This window comes from Myotis daubentonii, chromosome 3 (assembly GCF_963259705.1).
Source record: "Myotis daubentonii chromosome 3, mMyoDau2.1, whole genome shotgun sequence".
In the NCBI taxonomy this organism is placed as follows: Eukaryota; Metazoa; Chordata; class Mammalia; order Chiroptera; family Vespertilionidae; genus Myotis; species Myotis daubentonii.
In genome coordinates this window covers 200590073-200617139 of record NC_081842.1, presented here as the reverse complement: position 1 = coordinate 200617139, position 27067 = coordinate 200590073, and the positions used below count along the sequence as shown (strand labels likewise).

The following is a 27067-nucleotide window of genomic DNA, read 5'->3' as shown; positions in this document are numbered from 1 at the left end:
GCTTGTCCAATGTCTGTCTCCCCCTCCAACGGCTCCTGGGAGGAGTGGCTGGGCCTGCCGAGGCCACGCCTATGTCCTGAGTGCCCGGGATATTTCTAGGATGTAGTCAACCCCCATCGATATTTGCTCAATAAATACTATGAGTGGGATCACCCCCTCCAGAACCCCATCACCCACTTCCTGCCCCAGTCACTGCAATTCTGGGCAGCGCCCTGTCCTCTGGTCCGTCTCCCCATGTGTAAAACCAGAGGCTTTGGGCAATGGTTCTCTCTGGTGCCTCCAAAATTCAACAGGAGGACTCCAACTGAGCTGGGAGGAGGAAAGAGAAATTGAGACAGATGCCAACATAGTTTTTCATAAAACAACTATGAAAATTATATGCAAAACATGCAGATTAGCAGGCTCCCTGTAGAACCTACAATTCTGGCCACTTTATAAACAGACTTGGGCTGGGTAGAAAGTATTTACTGAGAACCTACTAAGCGCCAGGTGCCTTACCGATGGAGCCAGGTGAAATGGACTCCTTACTCCACAGACTTGGAGAGGCCAGGCAGCTTGTTGAAGGTCACAGAGACATTAGCGTGAGAATCAGGATGGGGGTGATGGGGGCAAGGCCGGTGGGTGTGGGGCCTGTGGTGGGGGAGAGGCTAAGAGAGCAGATAGGAGCCCCAGGCCATGCGCCCGGCTCCCAGGCCCACAGGACTGAGGGGAGGCCAGCCCCAAGGGCAGAAGGACCCTGGAGGCTATCCGGGGCCAGGTGAGGGGGCTCCAGGGACCGCACCAGCCCTGGGTTCCACTAAGCTGACCCCAGCTCACCTCCAGGAAACGGAACAGCCCTGCTAGAGTCTGCCCAAGCCACGCCCAGCCCTTCCAGCTGTGCCGGGACACGGGTGGCTCTGACATCCTCCCCAAAGCCTCCCAGGCACATGCCAGCCTCACCCCGAGGTCACACCACACGCACACACACTCCTACCACATTCCCACCTGCGTGCGTGTGTGTGTCCAGCCCCTGAGTGGCGGGGCTGTGGTCCCCCTCACCCTCCTGGTTGTTAGGTTATTTATGACCAGCACGAACTAACACGGGTGGAGATGTGACCCCCCACCCCCCACCCGGGCGGTCCCACGGGCTTCTGAGCTGCTCCAGGGCCTCCAGGACCACCACCACCATTGCCCAAGTGGGGAACAGACGCAGAGCATGGAATCAGACCAAAAAAAACTGGGGAAAACGGGCATCGCCCCCAGAGACCTGCCTGGGCCACACTTGTCTCCAGGGCCACCTCCAGCCAGGTGACACTCTGTGAGGCAGGTTGGGAGGGGACGGGCTGAGGCCCAATCCCTCACCCTCATCCCCCGAATCCTGGGAGCCAGGCAGGGCCTTGTCAAATATAGACGCCCTATAAATACCTCCTGAAGGATGAGTGGAAGCGAGAATGAATATACAGAAAGTCAGAAGTGCTGGCAAGGCTGGGGAGCAATCGGAGCCCTCAGCCACCGCCCGTGGGGACGGAAAATGGTGCAGTCGCGTTGGAAAACAGTCTGGCGGTTCCTCAAAAGCCTAAACACAGTCACCACACGATCCAGCAATCCCACTCCTGAGGTATCTCTCTCTCCAAGGGAACTGGAAACATATGTCCACACATTTTTTAAAATAGCAGTATTATTCATGACGGCCCAAGGTGCAAACAACCCCCCTGCTCATCAGCTGAGGGATAAACCAAAGGTGGGCTGCCCAGGCAATGGGGTGCTTTTCAAAAGGAACCAAGTGCCGCCCGATGGGGAGCCTTGAGCATTATGTTCAGTGAAAGAAGCCAGTCACAAAAGGACCACATATTACATATTCCCATTTATGCACAATGTCCAAGATAGGCAAATCCACAGAGAAAGCAAGTTAGCGACTGCCTAGGGCTGGGGCATTGGGGAGAAGTGGGAGTGACTGCTAATAGGTGTAGGGTTTTGGTTTTTTTGAGGGGGGAGGAGGGTGATAAAAATATATAAAATTGATGGTGACCTGGCCAGTATGGCTCAGTGGTTGAGCGTTGACCTATGGAAACTAGGAGGTCACGGTTCGATTCCCGGTCAGGACACATGCCCAGGTTGCAGGCTCGATCCCCAGTAGGGGGCATGCAGGAGGCAGCCAATCAATGATTCTCTCTCATCATTGATATTTCTATCTCTCTTTCCCTCTCCCTTCCTCTCTGAAATCAATAAAAACATATTTTTTAAAAATTGAAGGTGGTTTGTACAACTCTATAAAATAGGCTAAATCATATGCATTAGATGGGTGAACTGCATGGTATGTGAGTTAAATCTCAATAAAGCTTTTGTTTAGGAAAAAAAATAAGACTGAATGTGAGATTCAGGTTCAGAGAGGGCGAGAAAGTTGTCCAGGGTCACATAGCAGAGCTTGGACTCAAATATTCATGTGGGAGCGGAGATGAACCTTATCCCTGCTCACCTCCTCTCCCATCTGAGTCTCCCCCTCCAAGGCCCAGGGAAGCCTCCCCAGCTCCCACGTCCAAAGGGCAAACACTGGCCCTGCAGACCACAGGTGGGAGTGGCCAGCACAGCACCCTCCTCCGTGTTTGTCAAACGCCACTTTGTCAGGTGGGACCACAGGAAGAGGGCAGGCTCGGCCCAGAATAACCCAAGCGAAGGGCGGCCACTCTAAACTCAGGCCGGCTGCCATCTCCACTCCCACACCCAGTGTCCTCCTCCCGCTCTCCGAGGTCCTCAAATGCCCCCACCCTGGCCCTCTGGCCCTGGGGCTGGCCCCTGGCTCCCTCAGGAAGAGGCATGAGGATACGTCCCTGCCAGGGACATCTGAATTAGACGACGAGTCTACCTGTCCCCCGCCCCTGTGGCTGTCTAGGGCGGCCGTGAGGACAGACACGTCTCTGGGGCTGCCCCTCATTCCCTGTCCCGCTGCCACTTGGCTCCTGGGCACCAGCCTCCGCCCAGCCCAGCTGGCAGCCGCCGAGCCCGTGGCTGGTTTCCGCTCCCAATTCCCTGTTCAGAGGCCCGTCTGTCCTTGACGGCTGGGCCAGCCTCTGTCTGGCAGGTGTTCAGTCCCCACAAACCCCAACTAGAACGAACTCAGGTAAGAAGCCTGTGCCCCTCAGTCCCCTGCCTCCAGCCCACTACCTCGGTGACCTTCCCATCCTGGCTCTGGCTCAGGTCCCTGTCTAGTCACTGAGAGGGGAAGAGGTGGCCCTAACCAGGCGGCTCAGTTGGTTGGAGCGTCATCCTATATATTAAAAGGCTAATATGCAAACTGTCCCCTCGGGAGTTCAACCAGGAGACCGGGAGTTCAATCGCTCGCTATGATGTGTGCTGACCACCAGGGCGCAGCGCAGAACATGGCAGGCAACCAGCAGCAGCAGTGGGGACACTGAGGGAGCAAGGGAAGGAGGAGGCAGGGAGGCCGGGAGGCGGGGAACCTGATAGGCCCTGATGACCAGTCAGGCCTAGGGACCCTACCTGTGCACAAATTTCATGCACCAGGCCTCTAGTTTCCTATATCAAAAGGTTGTGGGCTCGATTCCTGGTCAGGGTGCATGCGGGAGGCAACTGATTGATGTTTCTCTCACATCCATGTTTCCCCCTCTCTCTCTCTCTCTCTCTCTCTCTCTCTCTTCCCTCCCCTCCCTCTCTCCCTCTCTCTCTCAAATCAATAAACATATCCTTGGGTGAGGATTTGATTAAAACAAGGGGAAGAGGTGACCTCACAGCCTTACAGAGCAGACTGCAGGGTGAGGCCACAAAGGGTCTTGAGGAGGGAAGCTGAGAATGCCACAAGGTCCCTCCAGCCCCCCAGCCCCACGTCCTCTCCCCGACATCACCGCCAGCCTCCTGTGGCTCCAGCCAGCCCATGTCTTTCCACAGAGCCCCTCCCAGTGAGCTCAGACAGAGGAGTCCAAACGCCCATAAGGAATTAGGGACCCTGAGTGTCTGGCCCCATGTGCCCTGCAACCCAGGCACCAGGCATGCCCGCTTCTCAGCACATGTCACTCAAACGTGGCCTCCCTGACCAAACCCTCCTTTAGGTCTCAGCCCACCCATCACCTGACCCCACAAGCAGGGTCTGAGGTCAGAGGCCACAGCCCTAGGCTCCTACCATCAGAGCCCCAGTCACACCAGCTTGCCTCGCTCCCTGCAGGAAACTCTATCAGGGCTCCAGGGAAGCCTAGATGCATGAGCCCTAAACGGTCCAGCCCAGTGCCTGGGGGAGATGAACCTGGATTGGAGAAGCCGGCCTCAGAGCTGGCCATCAGCAAGGGGCTGTTCCTGGAGCCCAGTCATCTTCCCCAAACCCCAGGACAAGGACAGGTGGTGACAGTCAGCTCTGTGGCGACACAGCCTCTCATTTCCACGGCCCCCATTCTTATCAGGACTGGCACCAGCTCTGGGCACTGCACATGCTGGGCCCTGGCCAAGTGAGCCCTGATGCTTGCAATGACCCGCAGCAAAATGGCCACCATTCAGCTTTACAGAGGGGACACGAGTGCGGTGAGCTGCCCAAGGCCACCCAGGGGACAGCGGAGGTGGCAGTCAGAGCTCCAGTGGGGCTGATGCCCAGACCACCCGCTCTGCACCGTCCCCCACAGCCACTCCTCACAGACACACGGGCAGTGCCTGCGTACTTCCCGATGCCCAGGCGCGGACGCCTCCCAGACCCAGCTCAGGCCTCACTGCCTCCGGGCAGCTCCCATCCCAACCTTGCCCCAGTGACGCCCCCTCCCTGCTCAAGGCCCCAAAGACAGCATCCTGGGGTCCGGCCTCATCCTCCCACTTGGTCCAGAAATGCTCTGGCCAAGAGCAGGTTCCCAGAGATCAGAGTCTGCAGGATGCGGTGTGCTTAAGACTGACCCGGGGGGCGCATCAGGCCGGTGGTTCAATGAAAGGGCCGCCTCCCCTGACCTCTCTGACCCTGCTGTCACTTCCCTCAGGGACACACCACACCTCCTGCTCCCCAGCACATCTGCACCCCCAAGGGTGAAATCTGCAGTGTGCCTGGAGGTCAGGCCGAAGATAAGGCCCTGAGGCCCTCTGCACCCCGCCCCCCCCTTAATCACTGCTGAGGAGGCAGATGATCAGCTGCCCCTCTGGCCTGGGCTCCCTGGATTCGAGGATTAAGAGCTGGGATTAAGGACGGACACATTCCTGGTAGCTTAGAGCCCCAGATGTGTGTATGGGGGTGGGAGGGGGGTTGTGGGTGTGTACACCCAGGTACACCCGTGCAAGCACATCCAGGGGTGTTTCAGGGCATGCGTACAGATACATCTGTGTACCCCTGTGGGTTGTCAGGTGGCTCAGATGCCTGGGTGGGCCTGGGTGTGTGCAGGTGAGTGCGCGGGCTCCATCTGTGTGAGAGGTACGTGTGCACTGGGTGGGTCTGGGTGTGTGCAGGTGAGTGCGCGGGCTCCATCTGTGTGAGAGGTACGTGTACACTGGGTGGGCCTGGGTGTGTGCAGGTGAGTGCGCGGGCTCCATCTGTGTGAGAGGTACGTGTACACTGGGTGGGCCTGGGTGTGTGCAGGTGAGTGCGCGGGCTCCATCTGTGTGAGAGGTACGTGTACACTGGGTGGGCCTGGGTGTGTGCAGGTGAGTGCGCGGGCTCCATCTGTGTGAGGGTACGTGTGCACTGGGTGGGCCTGGGTGTGTGCAGGTGAGTGCGCGGGCCCCATCTGTGTGAGAGGTACGTGTGCACTGGGTGGGCCTGGGTGTGTGCAGGTGAGTGCGCGGGCTCCATCTCTGTGAGAGGTACATGTGCACTGGGTGGGCCTGGGTGTGTGCAGGTGAGTGCGCAGGCTCCATCTCTGTGAGAGATACGTGTGCTTGGGGGGCGTATTTCCCTGTCTCTGTGTGCAGGTATGTGTGTGGGTCTGTGTCTCCACGCGTGTGCACAGGACAAGGGTATGTGCTCAGGACTGCGTGTTACTTCACGCACACAAATGGTCTACAGGGGTGCACACTTCTACGTGTGCCTCGACTCCCCTGAGGTAGGGGGGGGTGTCCCAACTCCCTCCACTATCCTCCCAGGAGCGGCCAATACCCCTGGCCACCTACCTGCTGGGGCCAAGCCCCCTACAGCTGAGAAAGCTGAGACAGCAGTTTTGGGGACTCGTGAAACTCCTTCTTCGGAATCTGAGATCATCCCCAAAAGCCCCACTACCTCACAGGAGAACAGGATTCAGCCAAGCCAGGGCTCAGCTCCCAGAGGCACCTGGGACCACAGCTGTGGGGGAACCGCTCTGCTGCTCACCCCTGGGGAACCCTGCACAGCCAAGCTCCGCCCTTGGGCTCAGTGTCTTCGTGTGAACTGCAAGGTGAGCGGCCGATTTCCTGTGGCTTGGAGTTCTCGGAACCACACTTCTGGTGAGGGGGGGCGGGTAATGAGAGGTTCTCCAGCCCTGACCCACCACCCCCTCAGCCCTCTATGCCCCAGGTCCCCAGGACTCCTCAGGGCCTGGCCCCACTGAGCGGCCACAGGGAGAAGAGAGGTTCCAGCCAGGGAGGGAGTGGAGGGAGGCAGAGGCCTCTGGGGACCAGGGCAGGAGGAAGAAGAAGAAAAGAGGGTGAGAAGTGGGGGTGCAGAGAGCAGACAGAGGAGGAGGAAGTGAGTAGGTTTGCAGTGGGGAAGGAGGTGGTGGGCAGAGGGGGAAGGTCTCTCTCTTTTTTTTTTTAAATATATTTTATTGATTTCTTACAGAGGGGAAGGGAGAGGGTTAGAGTTAGAAACATCGATGAGAGAGAAACATTGATCAGCTGCCTCCTTCACACTCCCTACTGGGGATGTGCCTGCAACCAAAGTACATGCCTTTGACAGGAATCGAACCTGGGACCCTTGAGTCCGCAGGCTGACGCTCTATCCATTGAGCCAAACCGGTTAGGGCGAAGGTCTCTTGTAACCAAGCCTGCGCCTCCACAAGCTCGCGGGATGTCCAAAAGGTCCCGGTCCACCCTCGACTGAAGGAGGCAGGAAGGCCGTGCCCCTCGAACCCATGGCTCCCTGCAGCCACCTCCAGGCTCCTCCCTGTTCCGCAAACTTGGGGATCACGGAAGCAGGGGGAGGAGAGAAGGACCAGTTGTGACAAAGGGGAGAACTCGGAGTCAAGAAGATTGAGGGTGTGCAAAAGCGTGCACAAAGGGATACGGCGAAGCAATGTCAGAATTTGGGGAAATGAAGCAAAATAACATGTGTGAGGGCTGACATGGGCGATGATGTAATTGGGGGAGTAGCTGCTGCAACAATATATCCAAGGGAGGGCTCCAAGGAGATGAGGATGTAACCCCTTGGGGAGCCAGACACCAAGGAGCAACGGAACAGAACCCTCACGTCCCTTCTCTCCTGCCTCCCCCTCCGGATTCCCGGGCAGGGCTTTCCTTGCTGGGGTCAGGGACCGAGCGAGACCTGACTGGCCTTAAACTCACCCTCCTAAGGGGCCACACTTTACAGTTTGCAATACGCGAGGCAGCGTGGAGCAGCGCCTGTGCACCAACCAGGTTAGACCCCGAGGCAAACCGCTTGGGTTCAAGTCCTGGAGAGTGTGCCGCGTACGAGCTCCGTGACCTGGGACAAGTTACTTAACCTCTCTGTGCTCCAATGTCTTTTTTAGGGAAATCAAGATAACGGTGCCTCCTTCCTGAGGCTGTTGTAAGGACTGCGTTTTTATATGTCAGGCATGTGGCGGAGTATCTTGCATGTGGCAGGCACTCAACAGGCATACTTCAATGTTAATATTATTGTATCCACGCTCTTGTGGGCATCCCATGCCAGCTCCGCAGGGCAGCAGGGCTGCGCCCATTTTATAGACTGCCATTCTCCACCTGCAGGAGGGAACCCAAGGCCTTGGTGTGGACTCGAACGCCCATCCTGTGAGCCACTGGGGTCTTTCAAGCCGAGGCCCCGTGGGGTTTAGCCCCCGAAGACCCCGTGGCACGGTGCCAGGTGCCCAGTGTCTGTTAAACTAAGAAACAACACACTCTCACTCACACTGTGCCCCTACAGCACCAGCCCCTTCACCCCAAAGGGAGATACGTTCCCACCTTCATTCACGGCCCACCTCACCTCCCGGCTGGGAACTGCTACTTTTAACCACACCGTTTCCCTAATATAGCATCACCTTTCCCATCTCTGAGCCTCTGGGCACCCTGGTCCCTCCGCCTATCAACGTGCTGCCATTCTTTAAGGCCTGGTACAAAAGACGCCTCCTCCATGGAACCCTCCCTGATTTTCCAGAGCCAAAACCAGCCTCTCAGTGCCCCCACGCATGTCCTCAGCCCCTCTCGGGTGCTGTGCTGGCTCCCTCACCTCACTGGGAGCTTCCTGAGACCGGGTGCCAGGTTCCAGGTGCTCAGCACCGGCCAGGCATAGAGGGGCATCAGCAAACAGCGGCTAAAGTGACCGGCAGGTCAGCAGCAGAGTAGGGATAAGGCCCCCGGTCCCGGGTTCCCTCCCCAGTGCTCCCGCTCTGCCCAGGAAACCGGACTCACGCCCAGCCCAGTCGGCTGAATTTGACTGATCACGTCTCAGAGGCTGGGAAGAGAAGTGGTGCTCGGCGTGATGGGCAGGGAGAGGGAACCCCACCCTGGCCCAGGAGGAACCAGACAGGCCTCCCATCCTCCCCCTGCCCCGCAGCCTGCTCGCCCTCCCCCCGGGGCCTCCACTCAGGCCCTGCCCTCTCGGCCTCGGGTGTTTCTGGTAGGTCCTCAAATGCAAAGACTGGAAGGGTCCCTGGGTCGCCCAGTCCGATCTCCCCACTTTGCAAACGCAGAAGTAGAGGCTCAGAGGGGCCAAGGCTGCCCACGGTCACTGGGCAAGCCGGGAGCAGCTCACCTCTGAGACGTCAAATCTCAGGGAAAGTAGAACAAAGAAAATGAGGAAATAACAGTGACTTTTCCAGCAGCAGCTCCCTGTCAACTAGCTGCCAACCGGTGACCCAGCTGCACCTCCCCCAACACTAGCCCTCAGCACAGCCCAATGAGTGAGGCCTGCCTGCCCCACGGGGCAGAGGGAGACTGAGGCTGTGCAAGGAGTCGCTGCCCACGGTCACTCTGCAGAGCTGGGATTCGAATCTGTCTCGGAGCGGGAGGCAGGCCTTCCCTCCCTGCTCTCTCCAATCCTCCCCCTGAAACCTCACACACCCTTCAAGCAAGGCTCACTGACAAGACGCAGGACACGCCTACAATAAGCTGCATACCCACAGCCCCCAGCACAGGGCCCGGCATACAGCTGGTGCTCAATAAGTATTTGCAGAACGGATGAATCAGCCAAGCAAGAGACAGGCTCCCAAACAACATGGCATCTTGGGAAGGGCAGACTGCTGCTCGCTAACGACCTCACCCTGGGCGTGTTGCTTAGCCTCCCGGGCCTCTGGGTCCCCAGCTGTAAAGTGGGGTGGCAGTGCCCACCTCATGGGGTCATGGTGAGAACTGAGATAGCACATGTTAAGCACATAGAACTGCCTGGTACGTAGCATGCACTCTCTAAGGATTGGCCATCACCACCGTCATTGTTGTCACCATCTGTGCCTTATTTCCCCAACACAGGGAGTATCTGGAGGGCAGAAACCAGGTAGAATTCAGCTGCAGACATTCCCACCCGCCATCAAACCAGCCTGGCCATGAGGAGGTGGCAGCAAACCCGGGGAGGGGGGAGGGGTGAAGGGTAGAGATAGACACAGTTACCTACACCCCAGCCGTGGGCCCTGGAGAGGGTGGCAGTTTATGGGTCCTGCCAGACACCCCAAGAAGCAAGACTATCTTTCCCCGGCTCCCACTGTAACAGCCCCCAGCCCTGCAGGACCCTTGCCTGCTCAGCCCCACACACAGCCCCCCAGGCCCCAACCCAGGGAGGGCGACTGGCCTAACGAGCCGCCCTGGTGCCCACAGTCAAATTGGCAATCAGTTTGCTGCAATTAGATTGCCCAGATCCCGCTGGCGATTGATTCTAAATTACTCTTATTAAAGTCTGGGCCGGTGACCAGGGCTGGGAAAGGGGGACGGGACTGGGGGGGGGGGGGCCTGATTGGCAATGCAGGGGGTAGAGAGAGCTCTAGGAGGCCTTGGACTGAGGCGGACCCCATGGAAAGCAAGTCCGCGGCCCATCCCAGCAGCAGGACGAAGGCCCTCATCAGCCTATCGCCCTTGCCCCGCCCCCATCTTAGAAAACGCCCGCCCCGAGGGTGGCAGGCCAGCAGAGGACATCTGGCTCAGGCGGACTCCCCAACGGGAAGGTGGCCCCTTGCCTCATTTTGTGAAACAGCCTGAGGTCACCCTATGGGGCACAACAGGAGGCGCTGCCCGAGGGCGAAGGCGAGAGAGCAGGCCAAGCCCACAGCCTAACGGCCAGCACGAACGGGGCTGAAGGACAAGGAGCTCCATCTAATCAGACTAGAACACCTACATCCCTCAGCCTCTGCCCCCTGCAGTTTGGGCACAAAAAGTTCAACCCCAAGGACAGCGGAGGCTGAGTCCTCACCTTCCTCATTGGCTCCATTCCCCCTTCCCTCTAATGAACTTCCCCGCTGCTCCCGCCCAATTCCTTGAGCGACTCCAATCTTACAAAGGGGGTGTGATGACAAGGTCAGCGATGGGACAGACAGAGTCCAGATGAGGTGAGGGGGCAACTGAACCCCCGCTCCACCGGTACCTGGCCACACGAGCGCTGGCAGGTGGTGGCACATCGCCAAGCCTTCGAAGTGAGGGGAACGCCACCAGCGTCCGAGTGGCTGGAAAGCTCAGTGCAATCCCCTAAGGCTGGCGGACCAGGCCAGTCCTTGGGCAAGACCCATGCCATCTCCGGGCTTCAGGACTCCGTCCGTGGGAGGGCAGGCTGTGGGGCTGGCGGTCTCCCACCTCTGAGCTCCTGTGCAAACATCACAGTCAGAGCAGGGCAGGTGTGGTGAATGGAGCACAGCCCAGATGCTTCCAGCAGGGCAGACAATAAAAGGAGCCTGGTGTCTCCGGGTCCCGGGCTAATGCTGCAAACAGGTGTCTCTGGAGTCCAGGCTGGAAGAACCTAAAGCGTGGCCCAGCCCAATCCTTTGGCTCCAGACTGGACTGCAGGCTGCCAACAGCTCCGGAGAACCCACTGCCCCGTGAACTCAGCACCCCGAGGGCCTGGAAGGTGCCTCCGCTAACCTGGCCCCAACCCTGCCGGCTCCACCTGGAAGTCCTGGCCCAAGTTCTCTCTCCCTCGTCGGGTGGCCCCCACCCCCAGGGTTCTGCTCGGGTCATCGTGATCATTCAAACTTGGTTCCCACTCTCCAAACGAAAACCTTATCCCCACCCCCAAAAGCAATTCCTCAGGTGAGACCGAGAGGGACAGGAAAAGAGCAAAACGGAAGCAGGTAAGTGGGAGAAATGGGCACTTCATTATTTTATGTTGCTCATTCCCAAATAGCTGAGGCAGAGGTATTCTTGGCTCATTTTAAAAACGTGGAGACTGAGGCTCAGAGAGGTTAAGTGCACTCACCAAGGTCACACAGCAAGAAAATGGGCAGAATTGGAATTGGATTTCAACCCTAGTCCAGCTGGCTCTAGGGTGCCTGCCCCTTCAAAACAGGCAGCACCAAGGCCTAGGGACCCAGTGGTGGGAAGGCAGACCTCAGCCAGCTGGGGCACGGATGTTGTAGAACCCTCTCCAGCTGGCATAAAAGGCCAGCTGTGCCCTCCACCCTCAGCAGCCAGGTAGGGAAGGGGCCAGAGCATTTGCCCAAGGCCGCCCCCACCCCCATCCCCCAGCTGGGCCCTCAGCCATTGCCGCTCAGACTCCCCTGTAATCACAGCTTCCTGTTTGGCGCTGAGAATAGGCCTGGTCAGTGGGGGAGGGGAGCGGCCATCCCTCTGGCCAGGGCCTGCTCTGGAGTGAGAGGGCCGGAAGTGAAGGCTACCCGGCCCCCTGGAATCTTGGGAGGCTGGGAGCCAAGGGAAGGGGGAAGGAGGGATGTCAGTCAACAAATAGTTGCCCGGCTCTGGCCCGATGATCCCAGGATGTGGGGGACCATGAGCGGGAACAGCAAGCCAAGCCAGGTGGTCCAGGACCAGCCCAGACCCTGCTCCCTCCTGGGGTGAGAGTTGGGATGAGTGGGAACAGGGGGTGGGACTTGGGAGAGCTCCTGCCTCTGGCCCCCCTGCCCCCCTCCCCAGACACAGAATAACAAGGCTCCCAGCAGCTGGGCGGGAGCCCAGAGCCACAGTGCCTCCGTCCCACCCAGACATGGGAAGGCGAGTCTCGGCACTCAGACCGCAGGCTCACCCGTGCGGCCCCCCGGCCCCTCCCAGCCCACAGGTACACGCCTTGGACCCAGCAGGATTCTGCCAGCCTGCACCCGTCCCCCCAACCCACCTCCGCAGGAGAGAGCACAAAGCCCCAGCCCGGGCTCCAAAGCTCATACTCCTGGCTGCCTGCCTGCCTTCATTCATTCCCTCTTTCATTCATTCAAACCACTGAATTCTGGGCGGGACACAAAGTTGGCCTTGGGGGTTCAGCAAAGAACAAGGCAGCCACAGAGGCTGCCCCTGGGAGCTCATGTTCTATCAGGAAAGCATTCTGACTCTTCTCCTGGCGGCTGTGCGACTCCCACCAGGTCACTCCTCCTCTCTGAGCCTCAGTCACTCGGGCCAGAGAGAACCTTAGGTGCAGTGGGGCCAGGGCTCAGGATGGGGCGGCAGGGATGTAGACGGGAGCTCCACACAACGTCCTAAGGACCAGAGGGGATTAAAGGCAGGCCTGGCCACGAGGCAGAGAGTGAGCCCCATCCCTGGGGCAGCCACGGTGTGTCTAGGGGGAATGGTGGCTTTGCAGAGCCCTCTCATCCTCTGTTCTAGATATTCCCGTCGCCTGCGCCATGATCACATGGCCCAGACATGAGATCCCCTCCCGCCCGCCTTTTGTTGACAGCCTGCGCAAGTTACAAAGAGCGCTCTCCTGGCTCCACCCCACAGTGGTGCTCACAGCAGCCCATTTAACAGATGACAGAGCCCTGTGAGGGGTGGAGGCCCTGGGCAAGCCCTTTCCCCCACTGAGCATCACCCACCTCCCAGGCTAAGGTGAGAATTAAATGAGAAAATATATGGGACACCCCTGGCCCAGAGCCTGGCAAAAAACAGCCAGTTCTGAAACAGGAGTAACATGGTCATAATCTGGGGGTAGGAAGGCCCCAGAGGTGAAGTAACTTGCCCAAGATCACACAACAAGAGGAGAGGCAGCCCAGTCCTATCAGCTTGCCAGGCCCGAGCTCAAGCCAGCTCTGCCCCTTCCCAGCTGTGCGACCTTGAAGCAGTCAACCTCCATGCCTCAGTCCCCTGCTCTGTAAAATGGGGGTTCTAGTAACGCCGCCTCCAACGATCAGCATGAGGATGAAATAAATGCAGTTCTAGTATTCAGCCCTCGGAGGCGAGGAGGCCACCGCCCAGATCCAACCCTCAGCCCCTGCGAGCTGGGGAGGTGGAGACCTCCCTGCGTCCCGTCCAGTCCCCAGCCAGCCTTCAGGAATGCTTTGCAGCCCCTTCTAGAAGGACCCCTCCCTCTCCCCCAGCAGCTCTGGAGGAAGGTCCCAGCTCCCATGGGCGGGACAGGGGGAGGCCTGTGCCGGACCCGGCTTCTGGGGGAAGCTCAATCTTACCCTTCTCCTCCCTTCAGGATGCCCTCACCCACCCCACTGCTGCTCTAGCATCATCCAGAGCCCAAGCCAGAGCTGCCCGGGCCCCAAGGACCCCAAGCCCCAGTCCATGAGGTGGAAGCAGCCATTTGTTTTCAAAAGGCCAAACTCTGTTCTCCAGCAGGGCTCAGCCCGCACCAAACCCCAACACAGGACCCAGAATCACGCTGGATTCGCAGCCGGAGGCAGTTCCAATCCCAGCTACGCCGTGAGGCTGTGGTAACCCCAGTTCAGTCCTGTAAGTCAAGTATTTGTCCCCAGCTGACAGGTAAGAAAGCCAAGGGTCCAGGCGTGCTACAGCATGCTCATGTCACATGGTGAGCACTCCTCCCCCCCCTCCCCCTCCCCTCCCCCCTCCTCCTCCCCCTCCTCCTCCAGACGCCCTCCCCCTCTCCCTCCCCCTCTGGACGCCCTCCCTGACCCCCGGGCCTGGAAAGGCCCTGAGAGCTCACCGCAGGCAGGTGTGCTCAGTTACTCAAGGCGCTCATTTTCCCATCACATCTCTGCGCGGCTGGCACTGTTACTGTCCCCATTTTACACATGAGGAAGTTGAAATAGAAATCACTGACCCAAAATCGCACAGCAGGTGTCTGTCCCCAGAGCCCCTGCCAACTGGGCGCTAACAGCACCCGGCCCTGGCACAGGGGTCCCTGGCTTCTCGTTTTTACAGTGAGAACAGTCTCACCCGAGGAACCCAGCGTCAGAGTCCACTGGAGTAGCTGGAGGGGAGACGGCGGGGAGCTCCTGGATGACTGACACGGTCGGGTGGGGAAGGAGCAGAACCACCAGGCCCCACGGAACTCCCATCGTCACGGTCCCTCACTCCCCACCCCACCACCTTCCCAACCACAGAATGGCAACCTTGTAAAAGAACAAGAATCAACACTGGCTGAGTGCTTGGTATGTGCCAGGCATTGTGCTACGAGCTTTACATATGAACTCCTTTCATGCTCGATTCTCCGCATTTTACAGAGGTTAACGAAGGCACAGAGAGGTTAAGGAACTTTCACGAGGTCACACAGCCACAGAGTAGTGAACTCCATCACTGGGAGTATTCAAGACTCAGGGGCCCCAAAATCCCTGCCAGCCCTGAGCTTCTAAAAGCTCACATTTCCAGGATTCCCACACTCCATGCCTTTCTGGGTGGTGACTTAAGGACAGCAGCTGAGGTGGCCCTGAAGGCAGATGTCCCTCAGAGTGATAGTCACCTGGTCTCTCAGAAGAGAGGACTCCCCAAAGCAGATGCCAGGACAGACACACACACACACACACACACACACACACACACACACACACACGTCAACTCATCACCATCTGCAGCATGAATGAGATCTGCTATTCCCACTGAGGTCACTCTGGAAGCCTCTCTCTCTCTCTCTCTCTCTCTCTCTCTCTCTCTCTCTCTCCCCCTTTCAAGCTGGTGGGCAGATCTAGGGGCCATCTTGTCCCTCTGAGTCAGCCACTTCCCACCCCAATGATCTCCTTAGAGGACCCGCCACGGAGGCCTCTCCTGGAGCCATCCCAGTTGGGGCTCTGCTGGTCTCTCAGCCCCTCCTCCCGCAGGCATCACCCTTTTCCTCTGCTGTGGCATCCCTGGCAACTGGGCACCGCCCATTAACCCTCTGCCTCCCAGGCAGATGAGGTGATACCCCTCCTCCACAGCCGGACCCCCAGGGAAGGTGTGAGGCCTGGGGAGAGTCTCACCTCCTCCCCGCCACCACCCATCCCCGCCCCCCTCATCTGGAGCCTCACCCCTCCTCTCCTTCAAGTCAAGCCCAGCCATATGGGCCTCCAGACCCAAAGTCCCAAGGTTTTGCTTTCTCTGCCACCAGCGCTGTGTCTGAACCACCCCCTCTACTTCACCCTCAGATCCAGGGGCCCCCTGAGCCCGCACTGCACGGGGGCCTGGCACCTGGCACACTCTCGGACCAATTCCTTCCACCACCTCCTGGGGAATGAGTTCTTGGCTTTAGTTGATGAACAAGGAGCAGTTGTTCAGCGAGGGATGGGGCTTGCCCAGGTCACAGAGCTTGAGATTCCTGCTGCGCCTCCAGGTCTAAAGCATTTTGTCCTGAGCCCTTCACTCATGCGCACACCAAGCATGTACTGAGCTCCTTCTGCGTAGGAAAGCACACATCCTCTCATTTAACCTTCGAGGGGTGTTATCAGCCCCATTTCACAGAGGGGAAAAGAGAGGCTCTGAGAGGTGAGAGGATTTGTCTAAGGTCAGATCATGAGCCAGGGGCAGTGGCAGAAGGAGATGGGTCGCATTGTGTGATCAGCTGAACCCAAGGTTGTGTGGCCTTCCCAAAGTGCAGCTACGCAAGTGACCCTGCTGCTAGGCTGGCTGGGTTTCTGTCCCTCTGAGGGACGGCCTCTCCGCACCCCACCCTCTCCGCACCCCACCCTCTCCGCACCCCACCCCCCACCCGGGGGAGCACTGGGGCTGAAGCATCCAGCCACCCTGCAGGTACTTCCCCTGGCACTGAACACTCCCTCCCCCTGGCTCGAAGCCCCCAGGTGGGGAAGGCTGGTGTGGAGCCCATCTGCCCAAGAGGCAGCCGGAGCCCTGCCTGTCCTCCTGCAGGTTATGGGCCGGTTGGCTGAGGCTCAAGGAGACCTGCAGGGGTAAGTGGGTGCGCTGAGAGGGACCCTGAGAGGTCTGGGCCGAGTTCCTGGAGGAACCGAGGAGAATGGGCCCAGAACCCTCCAGCTCATTCCCAGCCAGGCTTCAGACATGTGCCCACGCGGGACTCACTTGGAACCTGAGTTCCCCAAAAGAGGGAGGAGGCCTTGCTCCCTATACTCTCCTCCTCCCGCTCACTCTGTTGGAGCCAGGACAGAGCTCCACCCCCCACAGCTGCTGCTGCTGCTGCTGCCTGGTCACTGGAAGGGACACTCAGGAGTCACCTCCTACATTCGCACTCACCTCTACCTGCACACACCGCCCCTCAGGCGTGCACGCCCCAGGGGCAGCCGCCCAGCACCTGCAGGCACAGAGGCACCCACTCCCCTGGGTGCAAGCACACACCCACCACGGAGGTCTCCCCACACTCACCCCTGCAGCACACACAGCCACAGCCAGCAGTCACCAGCCCCGTCACTGTACGCGCCATGCACCACGGGTCACCCTCACACCTCCGAACACACAGGTAGGGCATGCTGGCCCTCCCCACCCCTTTCACCCCCCCACACACCACAGGGCCCAGCACCCTTCCCCGGGTTGGGGACACACCTCACTCACCCCCTCGGGTCACCTTCACACAAGTCACCCTCCACCCTCCGTTTCTCTGGGCCCCCACTGCCCTCCCCAAAGCTACCCTGGGAGGAACCAAATGCACACACACCCCCCTCCCCCGGGATGGGGAGCAGACCCCATGCCTGAAAGTGGCCGCGGCCGGACACACCCACGAGCGACATCCACGCTGACTCCAGACCCGAGACACACCCAGCCCTGGCCACGCGCCCGGCGCCCCCGGCCCGCCGTCAGGCCTCCCCGCGCCCTCACCGGGGCCGGCGCCCGGCTCAGCGGGAAGGCGGGTTCCCGCCGGGCCTCGCTCTGCGGAGGGTCCCATCAGGACGGGGAACGAGCCCCGCAGGCGGCCGGCGCGGGGGGGCGGCCGTCCCCACCGGTGCCCCCGGGGCGCTCCCCGGGAGGGGCGCGGGCCGCAGTGGGGGAGGGGGCCGGGGGACGGCGAGGGGGTCCCGCCGGTCCCGGCGCGCGTCACTCACCCCCGCGGCGCGCCCGGCCAGGAGCAGCAGCAGCAGCGGCGGCAGCAGCCCGCGGGCCCCGGGCCCGGCCGCAGCCCCGGTCGCAGCGCCTGCCCCGCGGGCGGCCCCGGCGCGGCGCGGTGGCCCCGGCTTCATGGCGGCGGCGGCGGCGGGCGCCTTTGTTCCCGAGGCGCGGCGCGCGGGGCGGCTGCTCGGCGGCGGCGCGGCCCGGCGGCTGGACCGACGCGCGGCTCGCTCGGGGCTCTGGCTCGGCGGCCCGGCTCCGCCTCGCGGCTCCGCGCCCACAGCCGCCGCGCCCGCAGGAAGCGTGCGCCGCCGCCGGGCCGCCCCCAGCGCGGGCGGGGCGGGAGGAGGGCGGGGCGGGGCCGAGCGCCCCCAGCCCGGGGATCCCCGCCCCCGCGCCCCCGCCGCGCGCCCGCCCCGCGCCCAGCTGCCCGCCCGGAGCCCGCGCGCCGGTCCCGCACCCCGCGCCCTGGCACAGGCCGTCCCGCCGCAGTGGGTCAGCGGGAGGCGGCGCTCCGCCGGCTGCTGTGCGCCCGGGGCCTGGGACGCGGACCCCGTCTCGCTGAGCCCGGCCTGGAGAACCGGGTCCCTCGGAAGGCGCCCCCTCGGCGGGCGTGAGGAAAGGGAGGGTCCCGCGTGGGGTGCGGGGCGGGGGAACGGCGGGCCTGCCTCCTCTGAGCGTCTGAGGACATGGGTGGCCTTCGCGTGACCATCGCTGTCCTCCCCCTTCCCCCCCACGGCTTTGGTGGCATAGCTCTTCCAGGACAATCACACCCCAAAGCCTGGCCACCAGGCCCACTGGACATTGACGTCTCCAAGACGCGGATGCGCTGGGTGACCTCGGGTCAGGGGCCACCCTCTCTGGGCCTCCGGCTCCCCTCTGCACCTGCGGGGTGCGGACTTCTGGGCCCCGTCCCTGGGTCTGCAGAGGGAAAGCTGGGCAGACCATGGAAGGGGCCCCTCCTCTCTGAGCCTCAGATTCCTGGGGTAGAATGGAGACCCGCCCTCCAGTGCAGGAGGTGTAAGAATGTGTCCCTAGGTGGCGTGGCCGTCGTGCACTTACCCCCATCTGGCCTACTATGCACTTCACTTACGCGCTGGGGTCTCCCACCACTAACTGGTACCTAATCCAGGAGGGCAGGGGTTGGGGTCACCTTGTTTGCTGCTGTGTCCCCCATACCCGCTCAGAGACTGGCACATAGTGGGCGCTCAACACAAATGTGTTGAATCAATGAATGTGTTTCCCATTCGTCGGAGCTCCCCCCACCCAGGTGTTTAGGGAGGAGAAGGCAGGAGTGTTTTTAAGCCCTAACGTGCCAGGTGTGGCCCCGAGGGCGTAGGTGGGTTATCTCATGCAGCAGCCCCGTGAGATAGGTGAAGCCGGTATCTCCACCTCCTTGATGGGAAACTGAGGCCCGGAGCGGGAGGTTGTTCCCTAAGGACGGCCCCTGTGTCCGGCACCCAGCGCAGGGCCTGCCTGCAGGAAGTAGGAGCTGGACGGAGCTGAATCTGGAACAATTCCCCTGAGGAAAAGGGAACTGAAACCAGGACGAATGGAGCCGAGAGCGGAGTGGGCTAGGGTGGGCCCGGAGGAACAGACTCTGGGGCGCCAGCCAAGATATGGGGGCGCCAGGGGACCTGGATTTGTCCTACGAGGCCCTCGGAAGGAGGACCAGAAGACAAAGGGAGCTGAATGAGGAGGTGCTCCCTGAGCGGGAGTGAGAGCCACGTCCCGGAAGGCTATGTACGGCCCAGCCAACGACCCTGTGGCGGGGAGGTCCTGGAGGGGAAGGGAGGGAAACCTTCCAGCGCAGATTTAAAATCCCCTAGGATTTCTGAGGCCTCAGCCTCTGCAACTCCCATTCCCAGGTCCCTTTAGGATTCTGGCCCACGGGCACCTTGGGGAGATGGGCCTAGAGAGGCCCAGTGTGTGGGGATCTGGCTGAGACAGCACGGCTGGGAGCTGAAGAGCTCTGACTCGGCTTGGGCGAACACCTGGGTTCAAGCCCCAGCTGGGCCAGTTACGCGCTGGGTGACAGTGGGTGAGTAGCTCTCCGAGCCTGTTTCCCAGCTGTAATGTGAGCACACTGACCACAGGGGATTCCTTCATTCACTCTCCAATATCAACGGAATGCCCATGTGTGCCAGCCCGGGGCCAGGAGCCAGGCTGTGAAGTTTAAATGAGCTCCTCCCTGCCATTGTCCTGGGGGTTCAATATAGGCGGCTGGGGTGATGCTTATACAGGAAGGGACCTGGGTGTCGGAACAGTCACCTCCCAGAGGGGCTGCCCCGGCCCCAGGAACAGGCTGGCTCCGAGGGGCTCCCAAAGGGCAGCGTCAGAGCCACTTGTCAGCTCGGCGTCAGGAAGGACTTTGGGAAGTTGGCGCTGGTCACTGGGCAGTGGCTACTCTGAGGCAGTGACCGCTGTCCCGGGAGCTGTGCAGGGCTCAGCGGGCGAGCTCGCAGGGAGGCCGTCGGGACAGGCTCATGCCCGAGGTGAGCAGTGAGCATTGCCCATCTTCACAGGTTCCCGCCTGTCCTGAGACTCCGGACATCCTGAGGAGAGCGGGGTGTGGGCACTTTGGGCTGGGCAGGAGCGCCCCCTGCTGGCCCTCAAAGATACTGGTCACAGCCAGAAGCAAAGCAGGTCTGGGCCCTCAACCCGCTGCTCCAGCGCTCCTTGGGGCTCACGGGTGTACACATCCACCTGCACTCCGGCACACAGTGCATTCATACCCCCCCCCCATGGCTACCTGTGCATCAAGCCACATGCCAGCATCTCAGGTCTCCCTTCTGCCATCACCACCCATGCAGGCGTGCCCCCCTTCCAGACATTCCCCCCCCCCCGGTCCACTTGGGGCCACTGGGGGGCTTTCCTGACTCCCATCAGGCAGGGCTGGTCCCACCCTGCCCGGCCCCCTAGACAAGCCCCATCCGTGCGCACCCCACGCTGCTGTTTTTAGTCTCTGCTGTCTCCCCGGAAGTGGGAGCACCTCAGTGTCCCCAGGTGCAATAATCGCAGGACTGGAGCAGAGCTGACTGTACGGCACTGCTCTACGAGGTGCACACTGCATTTCCCCCAGTTTAAAGGTGGCAAACCAAGGCACAGAGATGTTTTAGGGGTCGTGCTCCCCACTCACACAGCTGGGGAGTGAGAGCTGAGATATTGACCCCAACTCAACAGTTACGCTCTGCCACCAGGTCCCGAAGCATCTGATAAGTGAATTAGGCTTGGTGTAGGGGGTCACACGGTCACACGGACACAGTCAACCCACAGGCACTCAGACGAGCCTGGAACCCAGATAACTCGGGACAGGCATGCCTGGCGGCCGTGCCTCCCCTCCTGCCCCACCTCCCATCAGACCTTTCTCTGCCCCTAATGGGGCCTCCTGGCTCTAACAAGGCAGCAAAGGGGAAGGGCAGGTCTCTGAGCTCCATACCTGAGGCCCCCGTGCGGAGCTGCGTCTCCAGGCCTGGCACACAGTAGGTGCTCAGTATTTACTGCCTGCCCCCAGAGGTTTGGCGAAATGGACTGGCTCATTGGAACTCGGGCAACGATGAGAGCCAGGGTCCACTGAGGGCTTCCCCTCCGCCGGGCTGCCTGGCACTTGCCAGAGCCGCACCCGCTCATCTGCACCATCCTGTGACTTGGGAACGACAAACGCTCTTGCCTCCCAGGGCTGTTGCCTTGAGGACCAAGGGAGCACCTTTTGAGCAGAGCCTGGCCCACAGTGAGTGGACGCGCACATCCGCGCTTCACTTCATCCTACTTGCCGGGAGCCGGTCCATGCTTGCTGTTTCAAAGGACCTGGCATATATGGCATACTGTTCTTAATATGTTTGCTCACCTTCTTGGCACTATGTGTTTTAACCAAGGTCACCTCTCCGAGAAAAGTTGAATCCCCAGGTAGGGATTTCCCCCTGAAGTTAGGGAGGGAATAAAACCTCTTAACTAAGTGCCAGGCGGGTAATTAATCATTTTAACTACGAACAATCATGCTTAAACTACATAATCTTTACTCCCTGGAATGGAGATAAGAAACACTCTAACCTTTGGAATAGAGATTGATAGGATTGGAATCAACTGGTATAAATACAGATGTAACAAGACAACAACAGACAGAACTTCAGACAGAACTAAGAAGAGAGCCAAGAAGACAGAACCTACAGAGAACCTACAGACAGAAGGACTTCGCTGGAGAGAACATGGCAAAAGATCCTGGACTGAATCTGACTACAGAAATTAGCAAGAGAACCTGACTAGAACCTGGTGACTGAACCTGGCTGGAGAACCTGGACAGAACCTGGCTGGAGATCCTAAGCAGAATCTCTCTGGAGATCCAGACCAGAACTTGGCTGGAGATCCTGACTGGAGATCCTGGCTAGGCTGCTGATCAACTGAACGCTGTCTCCGTGTCATTCCTTCTTCGCCGACTCCGTCCACACCTTTGGGGACCCCTGGACCTGCTGGGGCTGGACCCCGGCACCTACTTTAGAGTCTGTCAACTGGGGCTCTGAGGAGCTGGGTGACTTGCCCCAGGTTCCATGGCCTCACTGGGCCACTCCCTGTTAGCACCAGGGAACTGGGTGATCCTAACCGGCCCCCCGGCTCAAAGCAATCACACGCCTTGGCAACAAGTCCCTGTCTCCCCAGGGCTCGCTCCCACCCACCGTCTCCATCACAACTTCCAGTCTTGCCCAAGACTCAGGGTGGAGGCCAGAGCCGGGTGTGCTTCTCAGAAAGACTGAGTGAAGGCTGCCCTGAGGTCAGTGACCCCAAAATCAGGAACCGAAACAGGGTTCTGGCAAAAGGGCTGCCTCAAGAAGTAGGGTTGAGCCAACGGGCTGCTGGGGGCCTCCCCAGGGCCTGCAGAGCACCAGGGCTTGGCCTCCATCGGTGGGGCCTCCACAGTGGGAGCCCCCTGCCCATCCTGGCTGTGAGGGTCTCACAGGACAGGCCTCCAGCTGTGTGCTAGCAAGTCCTTTCAAAACGAGATTGGGTGGTGTCCCCTGGGCACAGAGCTGCCAGGCAAGGGGTCAGAATTTGAACCCAGGCCTCTTAGGTTTGTGAGCTGGAGGTTTGCAAACTGTGGAGCCCAAAGCTTTCCCTGGAGGCCCCCAGGGCAGATGTGGGTGAGACAGGAGGGAGTCAGATTCTGTTTGAGCTGAGGGACCTGTGGGCACAGAGAAGGCCAGGCTGGCCTTGACGGAGGAGGTTAGCGGCTGCAGAGATGCCGAAGCTTTGCCCAGGTCAGGATGGCCCAGGTGCCAGGCCAGGTGCGGGGGGGAGGGGAGGACTGTGGCACCTCAAGCTGGGTATGGATGAAAATAGGAGTGGGTCCCAACTCTGTGGGGCCCTGAAGTTGTACAATTTGAGGGGATCACCACTAGGAACAAGGCCTTGGATGGGGGCGCGATGCAGGCGAGGGGCCCTGAAGCTCAAGCTTCATTCATTTTACTGTAATTTGCCTCTAAATGGAAGCCCACAGCCCAGCGCATTAGACCATCATTAGACCAGCAGAGTCCTGAGGTGGGGGGTGAAGGGTAGGGAGGCAGGAGGGGTGGACTGGGTAGGGGGGGGGGTTAACACCACTCTGAGGGTTGGGATGTTGCAGAGAGAATCTAGCAAGACTCAGGGTGTGGTGACATCTCCACTAAGCCACGGCAGGCAGGCCTGGGACAGCGGGTGCTCTAAAGGGGTCTCACTGAGGCTGAGTCCCACTGGGAGGAGGCCTCCGAGGTCAGATATGTGGACAAGCCCTGAGAACCACACTCCACCCACTCCATCTGCCCATTTCACAAGTGAGAAAACTGAGGCCCCAAAGGGGAAGAGACTGTCCCAAGGTCACACAGTATATGGCAGAGCATGGGCTGCTCCACCCTGCCCTGGGGGCTTTCTCCAACCCACCCCCTTCTTCTAGACAGGGGTGGGCAAACTTTTTGACTCGAGGGCCACAATGGGTTCTTAAACTGGACCGGAGGGCCGGAACAAAAGCATGGATGGAGTGTTTGTGTGAACTAATATAAATTCAAAGTAAACATCATTACATAAAAGGGTACGGTCTTTTTTTTTTTTTTAGTTTTATTCATTTCAAACGGGTCGGATCCAGCCCGCGGGCCGTAGTTTGCCCACAGCTGTTCTAGAGTGACTCTAGAATCTAGACCAGGGGTCCTCAAACACAGCCCGCGGGCCACATGCAAATACAAATATTGTATTTGTTCCCGTTTTGGTTTTTTACTTCAAAATAAGATATGTGCAGTGTGCATAGGAATTTGTTCATAGTTTTTTTTTAAACTATAGTCCGGCCCTCCAACGGTCTGAGGGACAGTGAACTGGCCCCCTGTTTAAAAAGTTTGAGGACCCCTGATCTAGACCAATTGCCCTGTTGTTTGGGAAAACTCAGGGTAGAACCTACCCCACCACCAAGGCCCTCATTCAAGCCTTCTTTGGGTCACAGGGCTAGGAAATGGTTGTGTGGGGGACCCTGACCCAGGAGTGGGTGTTCACACCTGCCTCTTCCCTGTGAGAGGGGGCGGAGGGGCAGCAGGGATGTGGAGGAAGAGAGGAAGGGAAGGCAGGATGGCAAGGGAGGGAGAGAGAGAGATTGAGAGAGAGAGGGAGGGAGAGAGAGAAGAGGGCAGAGGCACTGCCATAGCAGAAGCCATTCTACTAACAGTAGAACGTTAGTTCCCTTATTCCTGGGAATAAATTGCACATTTGGAGTCATTTTCCTGGAAGAAAAAATTGCCTCTAAAAATATTTTTTCTTTCTCAACTCACGCTGGAGCTAGAGCAGCCCAGCTGGTGCCAAGCAAAGAAGGGGTGCAGGGGAGTGACTGGTGCGAGGTTGGGAGGTCCCCTGTCCTCCGGGCCATGGAACCCGAGGGAACACAGCCGTCATCGCGATATTTAATGTGTCATGTGGGTGTCCCGGCTTTTCGCAATTTATAGAGACCGGCATTCCAACCCCACCCTGTAGCTGCTGAGCCCCTGTTAAGGTCCAGGCTGTACAGACCTGGGCGCCCAGGGGGCTGGCGTTCCAACACAGGAGATACGCCCATTCACATGGGACCACCGTCTGGTGGCCCTGAGCAGGTCACTTCCCTCCCCGTAAACAGGAGGCCACCTGGAATTCCCAGTGCAAGGGCCCTGGGGCAGGGCCTGGCAAGGGGAGCAGCAGGGAGGGGCTGGCGGGCATGGGCTCTGAGGAGAGGCCTAGGGGAATCGGGGGTCAAATCTTGCTGTCTGCCACTTCCTGCCAGTGGCCTGGGGCCTCTTTCCTCCCATTGGAGTTAGCGTGAGTGACTGCCGCCCCCTCCCCGGGTTTGAGGGAAGTGAACAAGGTAACATGAGGTGGCACCCAGCTCAGAGCAAGACCCACAGTCCAACCCAACTGGCCATTATTTCCAGCCATTCCCTGCTTGGGACACTCCAGGCCGGAGGTGGGTGGGTCGGGTCAGCACAGGGTAGGGCAGCATCTGCCTCAAAAAAGACATGAGAAACGGGCCTTCTGATCTGCCCAGGACCAGCCCGGTCACCCAAGGTTTTGTGCTGCGTATTTGTTATCTCTTGGTCCATAATAAGTTACTGCCGGGGTCCAACCCCAGCGGGTCCAGGGGTCCCCAAAGGTGTGGACGGAGTCGGCGAAGAAGGAATGTCACGGAGACAGCGTTCAGTTGATCAGCAGCCTAGCCAGGATCTCCAGCCCGGATCTCCAGAGAGGTTCTGCTTCGGATCTCCAGCGAGGTTCTGTAGCCATGTTCCCTCGCTAGGTTCTCCAGCCAGGTTCTGTCCAGGCTCTCCAGTCAGGTTCAGTGTCCAGGTTCCAGTCAGGTTCTCCTGCCAATCTCTGTAGTCAGGTTCAGTCCAGGATCCCTTGCCATGTTCTCCCGCTAGGCTCTGTCTCTAGGCTCCGAGGCCAGTCCCGGTCCAGGATCCTCTGGCATGCTCTCGCCAGCGAAGTTCTTCTGTCTCTAGGCTCCGTGTAGGTTCTGTCTTCTGAATTCTGTCTCCTGAGTTCTGTGTCTTGCTGTCTTGTTGCATCTGTATTTATACCAGTTGATTCAATCCTATCAATCTCTATTACAAAGGTTAGGGCGTTTCTTATCTCCATTCCAGGAAGTAAAGATTATGTAGCTTAAGCGTGATTGTTTATAGTTAAAGTGATTAATTACCCGCCTGGCACTTAGTTGAGGGGTTTTATTCCCTCCCTAACTTCAGGGGAAAATCCCTACCTGGGGAAACAACCTTTCTCAGAGAGGTGACCTTGGTTAAAACACAGCGCCAAGAAAGTGAGCAAACATATTAAGAACCGTATGCCATATATGCCAGGTCCCTTGAAACAGCAAGGATGGACCGGCTCCCGGCAAGTTACCCCAAACACAGCAGCTTAAAACCACAATAAACTCAAAGTACTTCACCCAGCTTCTGCGGGTCAGGAGTTCGGGAGCAGCTGAGCTGGGTGGTCCTGTTTGGGGGGTGGGTGGGGTGGGGGGTGTCTCTCAGGAGGCCGGGAGTCAGGATGGGCCGGTTGGCACTGGCTAACAGCAGGAGGCCTCGGCCCCTCCCACGTGGCCCTTGTCACACTGTGTCCTGGAAAGTGACCAAGTGATCCTGGAGAGAGCACGCCGGGGCGGCGTGGAGCGACGGTGTCTTGTGTGGCCCCGCCTCGAAGGCGCGCTCCACCCTGTTCACAGTATTGTTGCCAGGCAGCCCCATTCCGCACACAAGAGGGTGAGCACAGCAGGAGGCGGGGCCGCCTTGGAGGGACCGTACCCCATATGGTAATGATTTAGTGCATCTGCTTTCATGCTTAAAAGTGTCTCAGTTTGCAGGATAAATGAGATGGTCACACTAGTAAAAACTCTAATGTTCCCAACAGAGCAGGGGGAAGTGGGAGGGAATAATAATAATTAATAATAATAAAAACAACTCCTATTTTTGGCTCACTATGCACCCAGCCTTGTGCCTAGTGCTTCCAAGATACCCTGTGAAATAGAACTATTATTATTCCTATTTTCCAGATGAGGAAAATAAGAGGGCAAATGTACTCACAAAGGTCACATGGGGCCAGTGGAGCTGGGATTGGAAGCTGGGCAGCGATCCATCCGAAAAAGACTTGGTGGTTTTAGCTGTTGGCAAGCTTGGTGCATAGGATGGGGACGTGGCCCCAGGTCACGTTAACAGAGCCCCAACCATCTGGCCTCATACCAGCCCTGAGACGGTGGGAGGGCTGGGCTACCTGCAGTGGGTAGCAGTTGGGGAAATGAAGCCAGAGGTGACTAAGTCAACGGCAAAGTTAGGGCCTGAGCCAGATCCGTGACCATACCCTGGCACCCCAAGCCAGAGTGAGGGACAGCCCTATGCCCAGGAGCGGCTGGGGAGGAAGGGGGGAAGCTTAGTCTTAGGGCAGATGCCAGACATCTGGTCTCTGGGAAAGCCATCTCAGCCCTGACCTGGCCCCTTGAGCCCTTAGGTCACTCTGTATGATGTTTCTTTAGGCAGCAGCACCCTCCTGTGGCTATAGCTGGTAACTACATGAAGCCACAGGTTTCCTGGCCCAAATGCTTCACTCTCCAGTGCCTCGCGCACACACCTGGAACCCAGCACCCCAAGGGAAGACTGTTATTCCTGGGGCTGATGGAGGGGGCGCGAGTACGATGACTTGG

General features: G+C 59.2%; 1 protein-coding gene across 1 annotated transcript in view; it reads right to left on the bottom strand.

Moving 5' to 3' along the window:
• SDC3 (syndecan 3) overlaps positions 1-17731 on the bottom strand; it is a 36989-nt gene extending 19258 nt beyond the window's left edge. Inside the window, exon 1 of the mRNA XM_059690469.1 lies at positions 17397-17731. Within this exon, the coding sequence (XP_059546452.1) occupies positions 17397-17531 (135 nt within the window). The 5' untranslated portion in view covers positions 17532-17731. The remainder of the gene's footprint in view (positions 1-17396) is intronic.
• Between the last annotated feature and the right edge of the window lie 9336 nt (positions 17732-27067).